We start from the raw sequence: 18,673 nt of genomic DNA on the forward strand, positions 1-18,673 counted from the left end.
GACTTAGAAGCAGCGATGATCGCATCCCTGTGATCATTCTTGTTTTCTGCTAGTCTTGTATTTAGTTATTTGCAGGTAATTCAGGGTAACCAGCAAAGTCTTTGACAAGCAACTAGCAGAAGCTATTGTAAATAATAATAACATCTTTCTTCAAGAAAATAAGGAGCAGGAGGCCTGCCAGAGAGGTTGTAGGACCTATAGAGGATTGCAGTGTAAAAAGAGACCTTGGGGAAGATAAGACCATATCCAGTTGAATTCTTTGCCTCTGTGTCCAGAAATCAGGTAGGTTGTCACCCTGGGGCTCTTCCTTGTGAGGGACTTGGCAGAGGCTGTGTCTGGGATTGAAGTGTCTGTCAAAGCAGCACTGGAAGAAATAGGTGAGGGGAAGTGGAGAAAGTCTCTGGGATCAGATATTTAACCTGAGTCCTGAAGGGACTCAAAGAGAAAACAGGTGAGCTCATGGCTTTGGAACAGAGTTTTTCTCCGAACTGCCTTGGGTGAAGAGAAGGGGAGGATGGTGTGTATGGCGCTGTGTTTCATGAAGGGTTTCAGAAGAGAGTCAGGCAGCAACAGGCTGAGACAACCTTGATGTCTGTCTTGGACAAATCCGTAAAAGCACTACTGAAGAGAAGATACATTGGGCATGTGGAGAAATAGGACCTGGGTTTTACAAAGAGGAGCCAGCGGACACGTGGATATGGTTCTTGGGCTGCTGTCTTTGTCGTGGAAGTCTAAAAGGCTTTTTGAGAAGTTCGCTTGCTGCAAACTAAGGGGGCACTAAGCAGCCAGAGGCTGAGGGCACGTGTCCGATGTGGGTTATGAGTTGTTTAAAAGAGAGACAAGAGAGGGAATGTGTGGGTAAGGGTTTGTCACTTTGGAAAGAGGAGACCGTAGAGAGACTTGGATGCGTGCTGGTAGCTTCTGTGATGTTGAGGGTTCCCCATTCAGAAATGGCTGGGGAGAAGGAACCCTCCAGGAAGGAATGAGATCTTTAGGTTATGATGAATGATTGCATGGAAATGTCAGCTCATGTTTTTGCTAGCAAGCAGGAAAAAAAATAATGCTAGAATTTGTTAGGGGAAAAACACAGGACAAAAATAATTCTGTCACTGTGTGAGTATGTGGTTCACCCTTAATGTGAATACCATGTGATATGTGAGGGGGGGTCGGGCTCTGCTCCCAAGGAACAGGTGATGGGACAAGAGGAAACGGCCTCAAGTTGCTCCAGGGGAGGTTTAGGATGGATATTAGGGAAAATTTCTTCACGGAAAGGTTTTTCGAGCACTGGGACAGGCTGCCCAGGGCAGTGGTGGAGTCGCCATCCCTGGAGGGATTTAACAGATGGGTGAGATGTGGTGCTGAGGGACATGGGTTAGTGGTGGCAGTGGTAGGTTCACAGTTGGACTCAATGATTTTAAAGTATCATTTCACATGTGCCTTGTTCCTGTATGTTTTTCCAGGTGTTTGCTTTTGCCAGTTGGGAGAAGAAAGTACTGGGCTAACTGGATGTTTGGTCTGACCCAGTATGGATGAGATGTAACAACTAGCATTGACTTAAATGTTAATTTTCATTCTGATGTACTGGATTGTTGACTTTATGGGGTCATTCCACTTTCTGCAACACATCTTGTCAGGCTGTCAAGGAAGGCCTTCTGGAAGGCCTTCTTAGCAGCCACAGTGACTGAAGACATTCCTTAATATTTAAATGGAAATACCTAGTTCCTAGTGCTCAGAAAGCAGCTTGTTCATAAAAAAAGAGTGTGCCCTGCATCTTTGCACATAAAAGCACCTGCATTGGGTGAGAACACTGGTCTGTCATGCATTGTTTTATGGATATGTTAACAGCAGAGGTTCCTGCAGCACTGGAGGTTTTTTTTCCTTTCCCTGGTAAAACTGACCATTTTTTACCACCCCATTAGCTCCCTGGATATTTAGCCCTGTTGGACCTTTCCTTTTATCACATGGTAATACAATTTCTTTGAGAGGCTTTGCCGAAAGGCTCCGTGAAATATCTTTGGACAACCAAGTGGATTGCAAAAGTATCTCTTTTCTGCCTGCTTCCAGACTCCCTCCGAAAACATCACCAAATTAGAGAGCCGGGACTTCCCTTTAGAAAAGCTGTTGGTTATTCTGCAGTAGGACCAGTTTATCTCTGTGTTTGTTCCTTGTGTTCTCCAGAATGGTTTCTTCTGATGTGGATGGTGGAGGTGTCAGGGTCACTGCTCTGGAGTTCCTCATATCTCTTTTGGAGTTCTTTTTAATAATCAGCATCGTGTTTCCCATCTTCCTCCTTTCCGTAGGCAGGTTCACGTCTGGGCTTGCACCTCACGTTGGCAGTCCAGCTGTTTCAGGTTGGAGCTCCAAGCTCTTGGGCCAATGTTTTCTTGTCTGGTGGCTTTGTTAGGGTTTCTGGTATCATAGTTAATCTCTAACTGTGCAGCCAAGCTTTTCCTTCCCTTCAGAGACTCTCCTCCATGGCAGATCCTGAGAGGCACAGTCACTGGGGCAGGTTGGCTGTCAGGAGTGCCTCCCTGGAGAGCAGAGGAATCACAGACTGGTGAGAGTTGGAAGGGCCCTCTGGAGCTCCCCCAGTGCCACCCCCGGCCAGAGCAGGGGCACCTCCAGCAGTGGCACAGGATGGCGTCCAGGCGGGTTTGGAATGGCTCCAGAGGGGGAGACTCCCCCACCTCTCTGGGCAGGCTGTGCCACTGCTCTGCCGCCCTCACAGCAGAGAAGGCCCTCCTCAGGTTGAGATGGAACTTCCCGTGGTCATGTTTGTGCCCGTTCCCTCTTGTCCTGTCACTGGGCACCACTGACAAAAGCCTGTTCCCATCCCCCCAGCACCCTCCCTTTAAGGATTTATCAGCATTGATAAGATCCCCCTCAGTCTTCTCTTCTCCAGACTGAACAGCCCCACGTCCCTCAGCCTTTCCTCAGCAGAGAGATGCTCCAGTCCCCTCATCATCTTTGTAGCCCTTTGCTGGACCCTCTCCAGCAGTTCCCTGTCCTTGACCCAGGGAGCCCAGAACTGGACACAGTTCTCCAGACGAATTAGCCTGGCAGACTTCTTCATTGGTGTTGTGCTCCTGGATATGCTGTCACCGGAGAGGCTGCTCTGATGAATTTTTCAAGTGGCTGAAACCTTGAAAGGGACACGCGTGGATAACTCATCTTCTTTGTGTGTTGTCATAGTGTTGGAGGATCTCTAATCTTTTTCGCTCTTGCCGTGAAGAATCTGAGTAGGAGTCACCTGAGACTGGAGATCAGCTGGTGTGGTTGATTGCGGGAGGAGGAATGGTGTAGGTCCCTATTTCTGATGAAGCAGGAGGACTTGGCATTGTTGGTGTGAGAATCTTAAGTGGTACCATGCAGAAGGAGGAGAACTTTATGTAATTAGTCCAGAGGAGTGTGCAGTCGAGTTCCGTTTTGAAGAAGCAAAGCCACAGACAGTACAAGCCTCTCTGCCACCACCATAACCGCTGTAGGTGAGAGAAGCACCCCTAGATGCAGCACAGAGGTGGCTTCTCCTGTGATTTGAGCACTTCTGCTCTCAACAAGTTTCAACCATGGCTCCCAAGCAGTAAAAGCTGTTCCTTTGGAGAACCTGGGATTCTGAAAGGTTTTTGTTGTCTGCACGACCATGCCACATAGGTCATAGTGGAGTGCGATAATGTTCCTCCAGAACTTCAGGAGAGGTACCCCTGGATGCAAACATGCTGCTGAACGTTTGAGAGCGTGCAGCACTGCTGTTGTAAGTAGCTGAGACACAGGATGGAGAAGTCATTGCTGAAAATTAGCCCATACCCACACAGAGACACTTTCTGTGGTGCCACGGGCAGAAACAGTGTAGGGAGGAGCTCAGTTTTTGTGTAGCTTTGTAGAGCATTTAAATCTTTGCAGCCTCTGCCTCTGGGTACTGTATTACACTGAAGCAAGAGTTGGCTTTTCCCCTCCGTTCCTGCCAGCCCGGATTGCTGCCAGCAGTGTTTCAGCCTGGCTGAGCCAGGGCAACCGTGCCACTGTGCGCGACACCAAGCGATGCACTTCATTGCCGTGCCAAGGGCCAAGGGCACGTCTGGCACCAACAGTGGCCAGAAGCACTTGTTTTTAAAGCAGGTTGTAAAAATTACACACCTGCTTACAATCTTACGGCTGAAAATTATTGCTGACTCGTAAAATACTTCTTTCTTGTACTCAAAGTGGCTAAGTTGAATGCGCGTTTTGAGCTGTGACTTGATCGGATCAGTACCAGCTTCATCATGAGAAACCTGTTTTGGGATTCACCACTAGAAGCTTTGAAGTCCTGTGCTGACTTCTTAGGTTTTGTTAAAATCCAGTGAGCATTAACATTTACCCATCATATCCTGGGAAGGCACAAATGCTTTAGAAATGGCCTGTTCAGAAAGACGGTTTTGTTGTGTTTCTTTTCTGATGGTGATACTACACCCCCCCCAACAGTTTTTGAAAATACAGCTTAAAAATGTGTTAATGTTTGTAAAATCAATACTGACAGTCTACTCTTCGTAAATCAGCAGATAGAGATATGTGTAGAATTCACAAGGAGATTCAACTACCAAAGATATAATTGCTGGCAAAATAAGTGATGGAAGAAATTCAGGACCAGAATCTTTCTTTTTAAGATTTACTTCAAAGCCATGAGCCTCTCTGAGGTTCAGATTCAATGTCTCTGTAGGATGTCACTGGCAGTAACACAGTACTGAACTCTTCAGTGACCCTTGGACAGTAATTAAATAAATACTGTGTATGCACTGGGAGTCTTAATATTTTTTTTTTCCCCTTAAGGTAAACTTAGAGTCTCCCTTCTGTTTGCTGAGGACCAGATACCTATCTAGTAGAGTTACACTGTCTGGACCCAGAAGTAGGACCTGGTTATGTCCTAAGCAAGATGAGTTAGGTCACTAAAATTGCAGCTTCCGTTGTGTTGATGGTTTTTTTCTCCAGTGTGATTACTCTGTTTTACCAATGCTTCTACATCTGTTTGTATTTTCTTTTTTTCTAGTATGGTTTCGTCCTATTTGGTTCATCATGGGTACTGTTCAACAGCAACTGCCTTTGCCAGAGTCACGGACACCACAATCCAGGAAGAACAGACCTCAATAAAGAACAGACAAAGTAAGTCTCTCGGGCAGTCGTTCGCAAAGCATGGCACGCTGGCCACGTGTCACCTTCAGGGCTCTGTAGAGGAATGAAGTGCTCTGGAAGTAGAGAAGTTATTCTACGGCAGTACAAAGCTGTCCACAGCACACTGATGACGTAGTGTTGCTGCCTGTGGGTCAGTAGAGCTTGGGGACCTCTGCTTGGAGCACTTTTCCCATTGCCACTGTGTCCCCTTCATCCTCTGCTGTCTTTGCCTGAAGAACTGCCCTATTCTTTGCCTGTCTGCTCTGAGAAATGCCCTGCATATGTTGAAGAGAGTAAGTTTTTTGATCAGCTTGGTTAATTTTCCTCAATCTTGTTGAAAATCAGTAGCTGAATCCTGGAAGAGATGAGGTGACTCTCAGCTTTGAGAGGAGCAGTTTCGCATGTCAGGCTAAACATGATATCCAGGGCAGAAAGCGCTTTCTTGGAGGTAGTGCCAAATTGGTGGAGAATAGAATGATTAGCGTGGACTTTACCTGAGCTGAGGTCACTGCGTACCAGGATCCCTGGGGATTTGGGTTCTTCCATGCAGTCTGTTGCAGCAGAGGCAGTTTCATAGGCACGGTCACAGGGACCCAGACACATCAATCTCTTTTGACTACAGCTCCCAGATTTAACGAGTCTTCCAGTCCCTTTGCACATTTTGTCTTCAGGTAAATTTTTTGCATACTAAGGATTTTGCGAATTCACAGCCAACGTGTTTAAGCTCACACTAGGTGAAGACTTTGTATTCTGTGTCTGGTTTCGTTACTGCTGTTTCCTCCAAAGTGGATCATCTCTCAGTTGGTAAGGCTGAAAGTGCTTTTGGTTCCTGCGGAATACAGCTTGCAGCTTTCTCCTGCTATACTGTTGGGGGTTTTTTTTAGCTTTTCTATTCGCGGGCTCAGGCTGCAGAGTCACAGAACGTTGGTGTGTTTTCTGCATTCTCCTGGCTGTTGAATACGGGCTACGTCCCGCTCTGTACGTTTCCCTTCCCTTTGTGAACCATTTCTCATGTGACTCTTACGTACCAGGAGCATCATGCCCCTTTGTACCTCCCTCTCCATACATTACATACGCTTACCCAGCATTTGGGTTCATTTGGGGACTCTGCTTAGTACCCAAAATTCCTTGTAGTTGCTGCCCGTTTGTGCTGATGGGCTTTGTGCTTTCCAGGTCACACATTATGCAAGCCTGACCTGCGCCGATGTTCTTGCTGGTGTGGGTTTAATTGGTAAAGCCTTACGGGAGGCACGCGAGACAGGGCAGCCTCGTTTGTCTGAGGACAGGTGACGAGGCAGATGGGAGGGAAGGAATACAGAGCTCTGAAGTTGGGGCTTAAATAAAAGGTGCGAGGAAAACACAGATGGGAAAACAAAAAGAGGAGGAAATATAAAAGGCAACGACATCTGTGAGAGTTGCCAAACAAGGCAAAGAAGGGAGCTGTCAAAAGCAGCGAGACATGAAAACGGACGTGCAAGTAAGTAGAAGAAACAGGGCGCGAAATGAAGGAGACTGTGCAGCACACGTTGGTGTGAGAGCCACATCTTTGGTTTTGGCTTTCAGCTACAATAACAAGCAAATAGACACCAGGAAGTGGGAGCCAAGACAAGTCATTGCAGATTGTTACTGGGGATTGCTAATGAGGATTAACGGGCTGGGCTTTCAACTGCTCATGACTTGTGAAAGTCACAGCCTGTTGTTAGGAGAGCCTCTGCTCGCAAAGCACCTCACAGGCAATTCAAAACCTTCTCTCTGTTGTTTGTAAGGAGTCCTGGAAAAACAGTGTTTTTAGTTGTAAGTACATTTAGTTTGTAGTTTTAAGTACACATAGGAAAAAAATAAAATGGGAATCTCAGCAGCTTCTCCAAGCGTTCAGGGATGGGATCTCAAGTTAAGTCTTGCCAATGTGTCTTCTGACCCACTGAAGGAACATATGCAGTACAAGGACACCCAGGATGATAAATGGCTTCTGCCTTATATCTTTGCACCTCCTAGAAGCATACAACTCGTTGAGCTGTTTCTAGCTTAGTCTGTAGCTGAGTCTGGGAGCTAGCTTACAGGTGTTACATCCTCACTGCAGGCCAAGCTCAGGTTGCTTCTCTGGTAGCCCATCATTGAGGTGGGACTTGCAGGAACCCAGTTTTGTTGGTATAATTACTTCTACTTAGAGGTAGGGATATTGGGGAAACACTGCTGTGCTGTGGTTTAATCCCAGAGACCCTTTAAAAATAGTCTGCTTATCTGATGCTCAGCCATACCTACGCTTCCAAGCATGAACCAGCCAGAGGATGTAACGTGGGGGTGACCTAGGGACTTCCCCTCTGAAATTGTCATTTCCCCAGCAGCCTCCTTGCTCCCATCCAGTTGTTGTGTCCTGCTTCTTTTTCCATTGCTGCATAGCTCTGTGACTAAAGGACTGAAGTCCCAGAGCACCCCACCCCAGCGCACCCACTTCATCTTTCAGATCCTTCTACTTCTGGTGGTTCTGAGCTACTAACAGATTCTCCCTTGTTTTCACAGGCTTTTCCTTATCCTAATCCATAATAAATAGAATCATGGAATGATTTAGGTTGGGAGGGACCTTGAAGATCATCCAGTCCCACCCCCCTGCCCTGGGCAGGGACACCTCCCACCAGCCCAGGTTGCTCCAAGCCCCGTCCAACCTGGCCTTGAACACCTCCAGGGATGGGGCGGCCACAGCTTCTCTGGGCAACCTGCGCCAGGGGCTCACCACCCTCACAAGGAAGATTTTCTTCTTAATACCTAATCTAAATCTCCCCTCTTCCAGTTTGAAGCCATTCCCCCTCGTCCTATCACGACATGCCTTTGTAAAAGGTCCCTCTCCAGCTTTCAGGCCCCCTTCAGATACTGGACAGCTGCTATAAGGTCTCCCCCGAGCCTTCTCTAAATGCGGTCCCCAGTTCTCCCTAGCCCTCGTGCAAGGTGGTAGTGGGGGGCTGTGTGGCATATGTGAGACCACCCTTCTGGCTGTTCTTGTTGGCCGGTCCTGTGTGTCAATAGGTGTCTTTCATTTTCAGGAATACAGAAGCTAGTATTAGCAGGCAGAGTGGGAGAGGCTATAGAAGCCACCCAGCAGCTCTATCCTGGCCTCCTAGAACATAACCCCAACCTGCTCTTCATGTTAAAGTAAGTATGAATAGCTTTATACTCCCTAATGCGTGAATTTATACCCATGTGTGGATGAAGGAGGAAAGAAAGAGGCTGTGCAGCCATCCAGTCTGGCTGCGCACCGTGGTCTGAGTTCAAACTGTTTGAGACCCCTTTGGGAGCAGGTGGGAGAAGACAGAGGTCCAGTCCTTTGCACAGTACTTGCAGCGACGTAGACGTAGCCGTTTTGTTGTTGCTCAGACCTGGCATGGCTTTGCCTCTTGAGGTCAGGCAGAGGTGGATGAAATTTTAGCTCCCCTGACTGCCAGAAGTTCCTTCACAGATGGCCTTTAGTTGTCTTGTGGAGATCTTGTCACACTGGTGCAGGTGGCAGTCACTGCGAAGGTTCCTAGAAAGGCAGATGGATGAAAAAGGCTATCTGGGGAAGAGACCAGAGAGGTCTCTTTAGGGCCTGGGTGTCCCAGTTCTCCCAGCCATACAGAGTGGTTGTCCCCAGCCTCCTGAGATGTGTAAGGACAGTTCCCAGTAAAGCTAAACGGGGAGCGGTCCTCACCGTCCTGTCACTGTGGAGATGGGATTTTTTACCTTTCCTTGTCTATTTGCCATTGGCCAGCAGATTGATGGAGTAGTGGGGGAAATATGACATGTGGCAGATTCAGTATCATGTCCCTGAAAAAAAACCCCACAGTTGAGTTTTGGAGTTCCTGCAGAGGTGGTGGAGATGAAATCACACTATAAAGGAACAGTTTCTTCTTAGCACAATAGAAATAAACTTGCTTTTTGGGAACGTCTCAACGTTTGTTAGCATCCAAGTTGCAGTTTCTGAACTACTTCCTCCCATAGCGTTATCAGAGCACTCGCGATACGAAGGTATTGGGGGTCTGAAATGTCTTTTTCAAAGGCAAGAAATTGAACTCCTATGCGGGTTCTAGGACTTCTCTGCTCAGTAACGACGGAAACCCCAATGCAGAGCATCCTGGCTGTCACGCACCCTTTTCTTCTTCTTCCCTCCTATGAAATCAGGTGTCGGCAGTTTGTGGAGATGGTGAACGGGACAGACAGTGAAGTCCGTTGTTTCAGTGCCCGCAGCCCCAGATCCCAGGATAGTTACCCCGGATCCCCCAGCTTAAGTCCTAGACACGGATCAAGCAACTCACACGTTCATAGTACCGGTAAGTGTGTTTTGTGTGTCACCTGGTGAGAAGAGCAAACGTTAAAGGTCAGCTGCTGTCCGTTCCCTGCTACTTTCTGTATGTTATTCTATGAAATGCTCCTTTTCTTTCTGATACCCAGCTGAGAGGACATACTATTGTCATGGGTGTCTATACTGTTACAAAATCGGTTTTGCATTAGTTACTTTCCACAGACAATTGTTTGCAGAGCAGATTTCTTTCAGAGTAAAGAAGCTTTTGATGGTGGCCTTCTAGTGCAGCCACTAGTGACTCAGTGTTTCACTGACCGAGCTGTGAGAACAAACAAAGATTGTTTCCCATACCTTGGAGTCTGCAGAAGAATTGCTTTCCAGTAAGGACCAAGCAGAAGATGCACTGTTCTGGCTGACTGAGCGAAAGGTGAAGGGGATGATGGCGTGCACGAGAGCTTCTCCTTCTCCCACAGGCTCTACGTTGCAAGCTCTAAACATGTGAGAAGGGAACAGTTCTGTACTTGCAAAACCCATCGCTGAAACATCAACTCTTTGCAGTTTGGGAAATTAAACTTTAGGATTTGAAGTGGAAAGAACAAGGTAAACCAGGACACCCAAGCTGTCTTCCCCGGGTAATTATTGACTACGGCTTTGAAGATGGAGCCGACTGGGGAATATGACCTGAAGAGCCCCTGAAAATACTCTGAGCTGCTTCACTGAGCCTTGAGCTGTTCACAGACATCTGAACATTTGGTTTGGGTAAAAAAAAACCTGCTGCTGCGTGTGACAGTCGACAGGCAAATGTGTAAGGGAAAGGAGGACAATTACTTGAATGCCTCCAAGCTGTCACTGACCTTCCCAAGCCAGTATCTTTGTTTTCCTGTGTTGTGTTGCGAGAAACCCTGGGTATGTTTCTCTGACTAGATAGTCAGAATGATCCCATCAGCCCATAAAAACTCTTGGTAATACCTGTTTTCAACTGGGAGATGAGATGCCTACATAAAAACCACCTGCAACACAAGGAGCCCCTTTAGGCGTTGAAAGGCTGCAATAAGGTCTCCCCGGAGCCTTCTCTTCTCCAGGCTGAACACCCCCAACTCTCTCAGCCTGTCCTCCCAGCAGAGGGGCTCCAGCCCTATGATGATCGTTGTGGCCGTCCTCTGGCCCCACTCCAACAGGTCCATGTCTTTCCCATGCTGGGGGCTCCAGAGCTGGAGGTAGTACTCCAGGTGGGGTCTCACCAGAGTAGAGTAGAGGGGCAGAATCCCCTCCCTTGACCTGCTGGCCACACTTCTTCGGATGCCGCCCAGGATAGGGTTGGCCTTCTGGGCTGCAGTCGCGCGTTGATGAATTTGGATATATCGGCATCACTCCTGGAGGAACAGCCATGTCAGGTCACATCGTCTAGTCAAGATCCTGTGGTCAATATTGGTTGCCTAAGAAGAAGGCAAGCCCATAGTGAGGTTTTTCCAAAACAGTATTGAGCCCCTAATGATTTGCAGTTGTCTTAGCCAGTAATATTTGAATCCATATAAAACTTGTGGTCATCACCAAAGGTTTGTGTCACATGTCTGTGAGTTCCACAGCTTGAAAGGCACCTTTTGTAGGGAAGGAGATGAGATTTCAAGCCTGACTCTCCTTTCAGTGATGTTTGTTCTCCCAAGGAAGGTTAGCTTGTGATTTTCAAGAGTATTGCTGTTATTTGCTAAGTGTTGTGTGAATCAAGTGTATGCCTACCAGAAGATAGGTTGTGGAAAGCCTGGGAAGTTCTGCTTGCAAAGAGTTCTTGTGGCCCAGTTTTCACCTGTGCTCTCACAGTTTTCCTGGATAGAAGAGGACTTATAAGAAATATTTGGGTTTGTGAGAAGAGAGTTTGTAAACTTCTTTACAAACTGTCCATGCTTCATATTTCAACACTAATTTCTGTGCTTGTGTGAGCTGCTTCTGCTGACCTCTTATTTACAACCTATTTTTGGAACTTCCTTAAGCTCAGATCTTGCTGTTGAGCAGTGGGGTTCCTTCGATATTCATTGATGTGTTCTCTAAACCTCATTGAATTTAAGGATGATGAATAATAATTTAAGATCTGCAGTATTATTTTGCTTTCTTCCGTTGGGGTCTGGTCTCCTGCTAAATTGTTGACTTCACAATAGAGTGGTATTGTCAGTCAGTCTGGTCTCATTTTTCCCTTTCTTTTTGACTTTCAGGAGCAGATAGTCCAACCTGTAGCAATGGAGTCATGTCCACAAAAAGCAAACAGAGTCACAGTAAATACCCAACACTGAGTTCATCATCTTCATCTTCCTCCTCCTCCTCCCCCTCATCTGTGAACTACTCGGAGTCCAATTCTACAGATTCTACCAAATCTCAGCAGCACAGTAGTACGAGTAACCAAGAAACCAGGTAATTTTTTTTTCCTTTTTTTGACTGAGGAGGGTGAGATGGTGGGAGCAGGCTCAGTCTGCTTTCAGAAGAGCCTGAAGGGCATCTGTCCTGCTCTTTTGAACAACAGAGTGACTCTTTTTTATCTACAAGGTCACTACTATTCCCAGCAGACACGAGCCTGTTCCAGTTCCCCTGCTCTGGAGCGGGGGCTCATCTCATAAGGGATATCATGATGCTCTTGTTTCAAGCACTGGGCTGTCCCGTTAAACTGGTGCTGTCAGAGCCCAATGTGATCGTTTGCATAGAAGCTCTCCTGTTGAGCTGTTGCTGCTGCTTCGGCCAGTCGATTGCTGCTGCCCTTCAGTGGGTGAGGCAGCAGCTCAGGTGCTTACTGGGTTGGGACATTGCCTTCTCGAGTATTTTCCTTGGACTGCCTCTACCTGTTGCCCAGTTCCTTCCAGATGAGTAGAATCTCTTGCCAATTGCAGCTGGTACTCATCCTCTTGAGCACTGTGCCAAGCACAGTTTGCAGGACAGTTTGTAGTCTCCATCCTGACCTCTTGAGGGCCATACAGCACCTAACTGAGGGAGAAACGCTTGTTCAGGCTCAATTTACCAGAACCATGTGATAATACTGGATTTATGATTATTTTTTTTTAAATGTAGAGCGCAAGTCCCTGCAAGATTTTCTCATCGTCTCAGTTAATCAACAGTTAATCAGCAATCTTACTCAGACTGCTGTCTTGAACGTTTAACCCCAGAGCCCTTGTGTTCTGTGTTGCACTCTCTGCAAGTGTTGATGGCTTACGACAGCCAACATTTCCCTCCTGTTCAGTGTGTTAGTGTGTTATCTGTTGTCTGGCTGCTGTTCGCTCTCCCAGAGATGACTGCTTCCTGACGGGAAGCTGAGAAGCACTCTGCACCTGTAGTTACAACAGGCACTTTCAGAACAGAAACCTGTTTTGGAAGTTGCCTTCAAAAGCCTGCAGCAATTTTTGCTACGCTGAATTAGACCATCTGGCTCCCTGTAGCCCATCTGGCACCTTTCCTGGTTTACTGGCCATTGCTGGGCATCATTTGGCGTCTGAGCTCTTCATTTCTTACTTTTCTCATGTAGACATCTGGCCTTTCTTTCCTCCTTTCACCTCAGTGACAGCGAGATGGAAATGGAGGCCGAGCATTACCCCAATGGAGTCCTGGAGAGTTCATCCACCAGGATAATGAATGGCACCTACAAACATGAAGAGATCCTGCAGACGGATGAATCCAGCATGGGTAGGGCCTCAGAGGCAGGAGGGGTAAAGGGAAATAGAAAGAGGTGGTACAAGAGTTAAAACTGTGATTGGATTGAGGGGAAGAAAACATGTACTTTGGGTTTCTTTCCCCACCCCACTGAGTGAAGTTCTCGGGATGCCTTTTTCACGAGGAAAACAAATCTGTCCTGGAACTAAAACCAAGTCTGGCTTTTCATAGTCTGGCAGCAGTGCTGGTGATGTTGTGGAGCAGAGAAAGCAATAGGAGTCAAAGGTTTGTTCGGTGCCGGTCATAAATTCCAGCTCAGAGCAGTCCTGGCACTTGTTCCAGCTGGGGGACTGACCTGAGCTGTGCAAGGCTGCTGATGCTCAGCCACCAAGTGTCCTCAGCACAGTGTGCTCAGCTACGGCTGCCCTGTTTGTGGGTGCGTTAGCCAGGAGGGAGAAGATGAGTTAGCTACACTACCTCTGAAACCAGTGATTCCTCCAGTTATAATGGGTCTTGTAGCCACTGAAATACTGAGAAGTTGGTGGTGTTGGCATCTCTGAAAGTTTTCTGAGTCCAGGGTTTATTAGGCCAGGGGTTTCCGTCTTGTGTACACTCTATCGCACGCATGAAAGGGTGACACAGCTGGAGTTGCAGGCTCCCATGATTCTATCCGAATACATGATTTGTAGGTAGTCCTCAGGCATTAAACAAACTGAGCTCAAATTTTCCCTGTGAAAAAAAGCGGCTGTTGTAGCACAGGGATCAGAAGAAGCTTCCTCTGGGATAAACTTCAAGCAGGGAGCAGCTACCTGCTCCAGAGGGGGAAGGAGTTTATGGGCAGCGTGACGCAGAGTGGTCAGTGGTGGGGAATGACAGATGATTGTTACTTCTCCACTGCCTTTCCTCTAGAAGACAGCTGCCCCCAGAGGCAGCTCTGTGGAGGGAACCATGCTGCCACGGAGCGAATGATCCAGTTTGGACGGGAGCTGCAGATGCTGAGCGAACAGCTTTGCAGAGAATATGGGAAGAACACAATGCACAAAAAGATGCTTCAGGTGAGCCTGGGCCTCGTGCTGCGTCGCAGCAGTTCTCTGGGCCAGGGCTGGGGTTGGGGGTTCTCTCTGGCTGGCCCCCGCTTCTGCACCTGGTGAGGAAGAGGGGGACCTGCGTGGGGATCAGAGGTTGAAACTCAGTGAACGCAGAGCACCTAGACCCACTTCTCGGCACAGGAGAGAAGAAATACAGCTTCTGCCTGCATTCGCTCTTCTTCTCTCCAGGTGACACTCTGCCTGCCTTCCCGTGCTGGTTCCCCTGCCAGGTGGAGGGGGCACCCTCTATCTTGATGGCCCAGTGGGGTCCCTTGCTGCCAAGAAGAAAAGGGCCATTTCTTTGCAGGAGGTAGGCACCGGTCACCGTGGCGATGGCAGGAGGTGCCCCGGCCGATGGACTTGGAGGTGTTCCTGTGTGTTTGCAGCCATGCATGACCTTACTGTGCCTTTCTGTTCTCTCACGCAGGACGCGTTTAGCTTGTTAGCTTACTCAGACCCTTGGAACTGCCCCGTCGGTCAACAGCTGGACCCGATCCAGAGGGAACCTGTGTGTGCTGCTCTTAATAGTGCTATATTGGGTAAGGCCTGGGTCCTGTGTAAGCACTCCCCGCTGGACATACCTGCTCTCAAGGGCTGTCCTGTGGCGGACAAGTCTGTGAGTGTTAGGAAAAGTTCAGAAATCCTTGTGTTTAGCTTTTGCCTCCCTTTCTGTTGCTGGGGACTGCCAGGGCGGTGATGCAGGAAGGCAGGCCTCCTCTGCCTCTCTCTCTCTCTGAAGACGGGTAGGGAGGATCATCTGTCGGTCCCATCTGGGGTGCCCCACGTCCACCGTAGCCGATTCGGTCTAAACCACGACAGTCTTCCTCAATGCTGCTTCCAAGGATGCTCCTTGGGATTTTCCTCCCCTGCTTACTGAGGAAGCCAAGATCTCTTCAATGCATTTCCTGCCCCTCTTCTTGCTCCAAACCCACCCAAATCACTTCGCTGGCATTAGCAGGGGTCTTTTCCACGCTGTTTGGCTTGGCAGAGTTTTATCCTGCCATCATCTTGCTTTCTAGTAGGGAACGCAGTTGCTCTGTTGCAGCAGTGCATAAGTGCAGCGGGTTTCTGTAGCATTGGCTCTAAAGCAGAGGGAGGGCCAGAAATCCAGGTACCTTTGATGTCTTGTTGGACGCGCAGAGTTAAATGGATCTGTCTTCCCTTGGAGCGTTGCCGCTACGTGTTCCCATCATGCGCTACGCCTGTTAGAGCCTGGAGAGCCTGGCAGCCCCCAGTCCGTGCAGTGTTGGAATCGGGGCTGTGGTAACGGTCCAGCCCTGTTGCTCTTTCCCCTCTGCTCCTATCTGTGCCCAGAGAACCCCACTCTGTGCAGATGGGGGGTTACAGGGTGGTTTTCTTCAGCTAGCAAAACAGCTCCCCTTTTTCTGATGAGCTTTGCTCCTTGTGTCAGCAGGGTGGATCAGGGTTGGATCCAGGTATGAGCAGTCTCTTGCCCTCCTGTGTGACCTCAGAGCTGAATGTTTATGCCTGTTCTCCCATTTTCCTTAGACAAGAATGTTCCTTGGCCCAACAGCTTGTTGTCGTTTAGTCTCTTATCTTCAACCTGGTATTGTAACTACTGCAGTAGCGTTCCCTGATGGAAGTCTTATGCTTGCAATCAATGAGTTGCCGTGTCATTGCTGACCCTCCTGACATCGTCAGCTACAGAAAATCCCATGATGGAGAAATGGTTATAGTGATAATGAGGTCATGGCCTGCCACCAGTCTGCGAGGAAGGGATTGTTTCATTCTAGGCAAGGCCCTTGATCCTGTCACCAGACGCTGCACATGCTGTGTCATCTCTCGGGTAACTTCACAGGACGTTCCCCAGTCTGGGTTAGCTCAGTCCATCCACAGCCAGCCAAACGCTGCCCACTGAACAGCTTCTCCATCTCAGAAACCCAAGCTTGGCTCCTGCGCCCAGTCCAGCTCACTGTGCCCAGACGTATTTCCTAGTGGGTCTGTGCACCTCACGCTGAGCGTACCAGAAGGCGATTTAGAGATAGTCTTCTGGGGGAAGGAACAGCTTGATGGACAAAGCCCTGAGGGCTCCTGTTCTGTCTGAGTAAAGGAACAGAAATGGTTTGGGAAGGAGAGTCCCTTCCCCTGACAGTCAGTGTAGGCAGGTGTCCAGCAGAGTGGCTCAGTTTGAGCCGTTACTTGATCAGTGCTTGAGGAGCATGGACAAGTTGCTGAGGGCTGTCACCAGGGAGACGTGAGAGGTAGTGTCTGGGCGTGCTTCATCTCACAGGTCACAAGACACTTTGTCTAGCTCAGCTGAGGATTCCCTCTTGCATACATAGTGAACATGAAGTCGAAAAGAAGCAGTGACCAGGGCGTGAGTTTGTCTAAGGCTTGGACTACTGTGTAGGCTTACACAAGTGGGAGAGATGGAGAGGTTGCCTCTCACTTGGTGCCAGCTTCTCCTGCCTTTCCTTATTCTTCCGTGCTTTGATCTCATGCTTTGAGCGTTTTCTGGCAGACACTGAGGCAGGAGGAGCTCCACTGCCTTCTTCTCTAGCCACCGCAGCAGCACTTTCTCAAAGGCCCTGTTGAGCTGTGGCCCCACATGGGACGTGTTATGGGTGGTGGGGTGTGTGGAGGAGCAACGGTGCAGAGCCAGCGGTACTCAGGAGTAGCTTCCTTCCAGAGCCAGCGCCTTCTGCCAGGGATGCTGGGCTTGGGGCCCAGGTGGGACTGAGAGGGACCCAAGTGCAAGTGAGCCGGCACGCAGCTGGGACGCCTCTTCTAAACAGATTTCTTTTTTTGCCCCCACAGAATCTCAGAACCTGCCAAAGCAGCCCCCGCTGATGCTTGCCCTGGGCCAGGCCTCGGAGTGTTTGCGGCTCATGGCTCGCGTGGGCTTGGGCTCCTGCTCCTTTGCCAGAGTAGACGACTATTTGCACTAGCCACCAGAGCAAGACGGAGTTGACATCGTTGAGTGCTGCCCTTCACCCTCCGTTGCTGCCACTACACCACCACCTCGTTCGATAGCCTGACCTCCCTGCTGCCACCACCACCCCCTCTAGCGCACGCACACACACTGCCCATGAAAGGATTGAGTGAGTCCCTCACTGTGTGGCTATTCCTGACCCCAGGAACGACTGGCAGATCTTACCCGTCTCCCTGCCATTGCTGCGGCTCCAGCGGCACTCAGTATTTCGCTGGTTATTCTAATGTAGCGCCTTCCAATGTAGGGATTTCTCTTTGTTTTGATTTGAGTTGTTTCTCATGGATCCACCAGTATTTTATCTGGAGAGTTTTGCTGAGCTGGTTTCTGCTGAGTTACTGAGGAAGCTCATCAAGTTGGTGACAGCTTGTTCTTTTCTTCCCTTTTCCCTCCATCGTGCACATACAGCAGCATCTTTGCTAGTTGCCTGAACTCTTCTCGCAGTGGCAGTTCAGAGGGATTTTTTTTTAATTTTATTTGAATCCTGTTTATTAAAAAGGTCTCTTCCACCTCCACAAAGTCACTGATGTATTTATTGCCCACAGACTCGGTCCCAGCCATACACATCATACAACCCTGCAGGAGACCTGGTGAGGTAGGTCCTGTTGCGCGCTAATGATGGCAATTGGAGGAACTGGTCGTTCATGGTGCGTGCCTCTCTGAGAGCACAAGGCTCTCAAACGCTTGTCTTTGTGAGTGGGAAGAGTAGAAGACTTGACATTGCCTATGTTAGTGGCTGCACTGCAGAAGCATCTGACAGTGATGAGAAATAGGTAAATCCAGCTCTCACAGCAGCTAGAGGGACAGAACTGGCAAATATGAAGTCATCTACCGCTGTATTGATGGACACAAGTCATGTTGGCCTGCAAGAAACATCTGTGGGTGCTGCTGTCCAGTTGGGCTGTCAGGTTTTGTGTTAAATCACAAATCCCCCCTTTTCTCCATATAGGAGGGCTCTGGCACTAAGACTCAATAATAACAGTATTTACTGACCCCTCCACGTAGCACTGATCTAAATGAGCGCTTCTAAATTTTGGAAGTGTCTTGAGAACACTAGCGTGAGCTGTGCTCACCCTCACAGGTCGCACAGCGTGCCAAGGTCAGGTTGTGGGTTAGGGTCAGTACAGCTTCTTAAGCTCGGAGATGATCAGAAGGGAGCAGCAATGTTTTTTTAAGGGCTACTAAGAAAATTATCTTAGTTTCAGGCCCAAAAATGACCAGTGAGGCTCTGTGGTTGAGTAACCTCTGAGTCAGTTGGACTAATGTGTCCCTGCTGCAGTACCTGTCAGGCCCAGGGACTCAAGTGCTGCTCAGCTTTCGGCATTTAAACCATCCACCTGTTAGTGTTTCTGAGCGCGTACGTTTAAGCGGTGAGGCTGTGTAGAAGGACTGCATGCTTTGCATCCTCTGGTGTACCGTTAGGAGACTTCAGGTTGGGTCTGGCTGCACGGGAGGAATTGCGATTCTTCACCAAATGAATTTTAGGTCAGTAGCTCTGAGGAGGGGCCAGAAGAGCTCAGACCCAACATGTATTTTACTGCTGTTGATGGATTTTATTATTTTTTTTTAAGAGTCAGTGAAAGATGAACAGAT

General features: G+C 48.6%; 1 protein-coding gene across 1 annotated transcript in view; it reads left to right on the forward strand.

Moving 5' to 3' along the window:
• The window catches only part of RANBP10 (RAN binding protein 10), an 85,370-nt gene extending 67,775 nt beyond the window's left edge, over positions 1–17,595 (forward strand). The window contains exons 7-14 of the mRNA XM_009894485.1: positions 5,021–5,133; positions 8,181–8,289; positions 9,295–9,443; positions 11,623–11,818; positions 12,951–13,075; positions 13,952–14,097; positions 14,558–14,669; positions 16,909–17,595. Of these exons, the coding sequence (XP_009892787.1) occupies positions 5,021–5,133; positions 8,181–8,289; positions 9,295–9,443; positions 11,623–11,818; positions 12,951–13,075; positions 13,952–14,097; positions 14,558–14,669; positions 16,909–17,039 (1,081 nt within the window). The 3' untranslated portion in view covers positions 17,040–17,595. The remainder of the gene's footprint in view (positions 1–5,020; positions 5,134–8,180; positions 8,290–9,294; positions 9,444–11,622; positions 11,819–12,950; positions 13,076–13,951; positions 14,098–14,557; positions 14,670–16,908) is intronic.
• Positions 17,596–18,673: the final 1,078 nt, after the last annotated feature.

The sequence above is a fragment of the Charadrius vociferus genome, unplaced genomic scaffold (genome assembly GCF_000708025.1).
Source record: "Charadrius vociferus isolate BGI_N301 unplaced genomic scaffold, ASM70802v2 scaffold621, whole genome shotgun sequence".
Taxonomy (NCBI): domain Eukaryota; kingdom Metazoa; phylum Chordata; class Aves; order Charadriiformes; family Charadriidae; genus Charadrius; species Charadrius vociferus.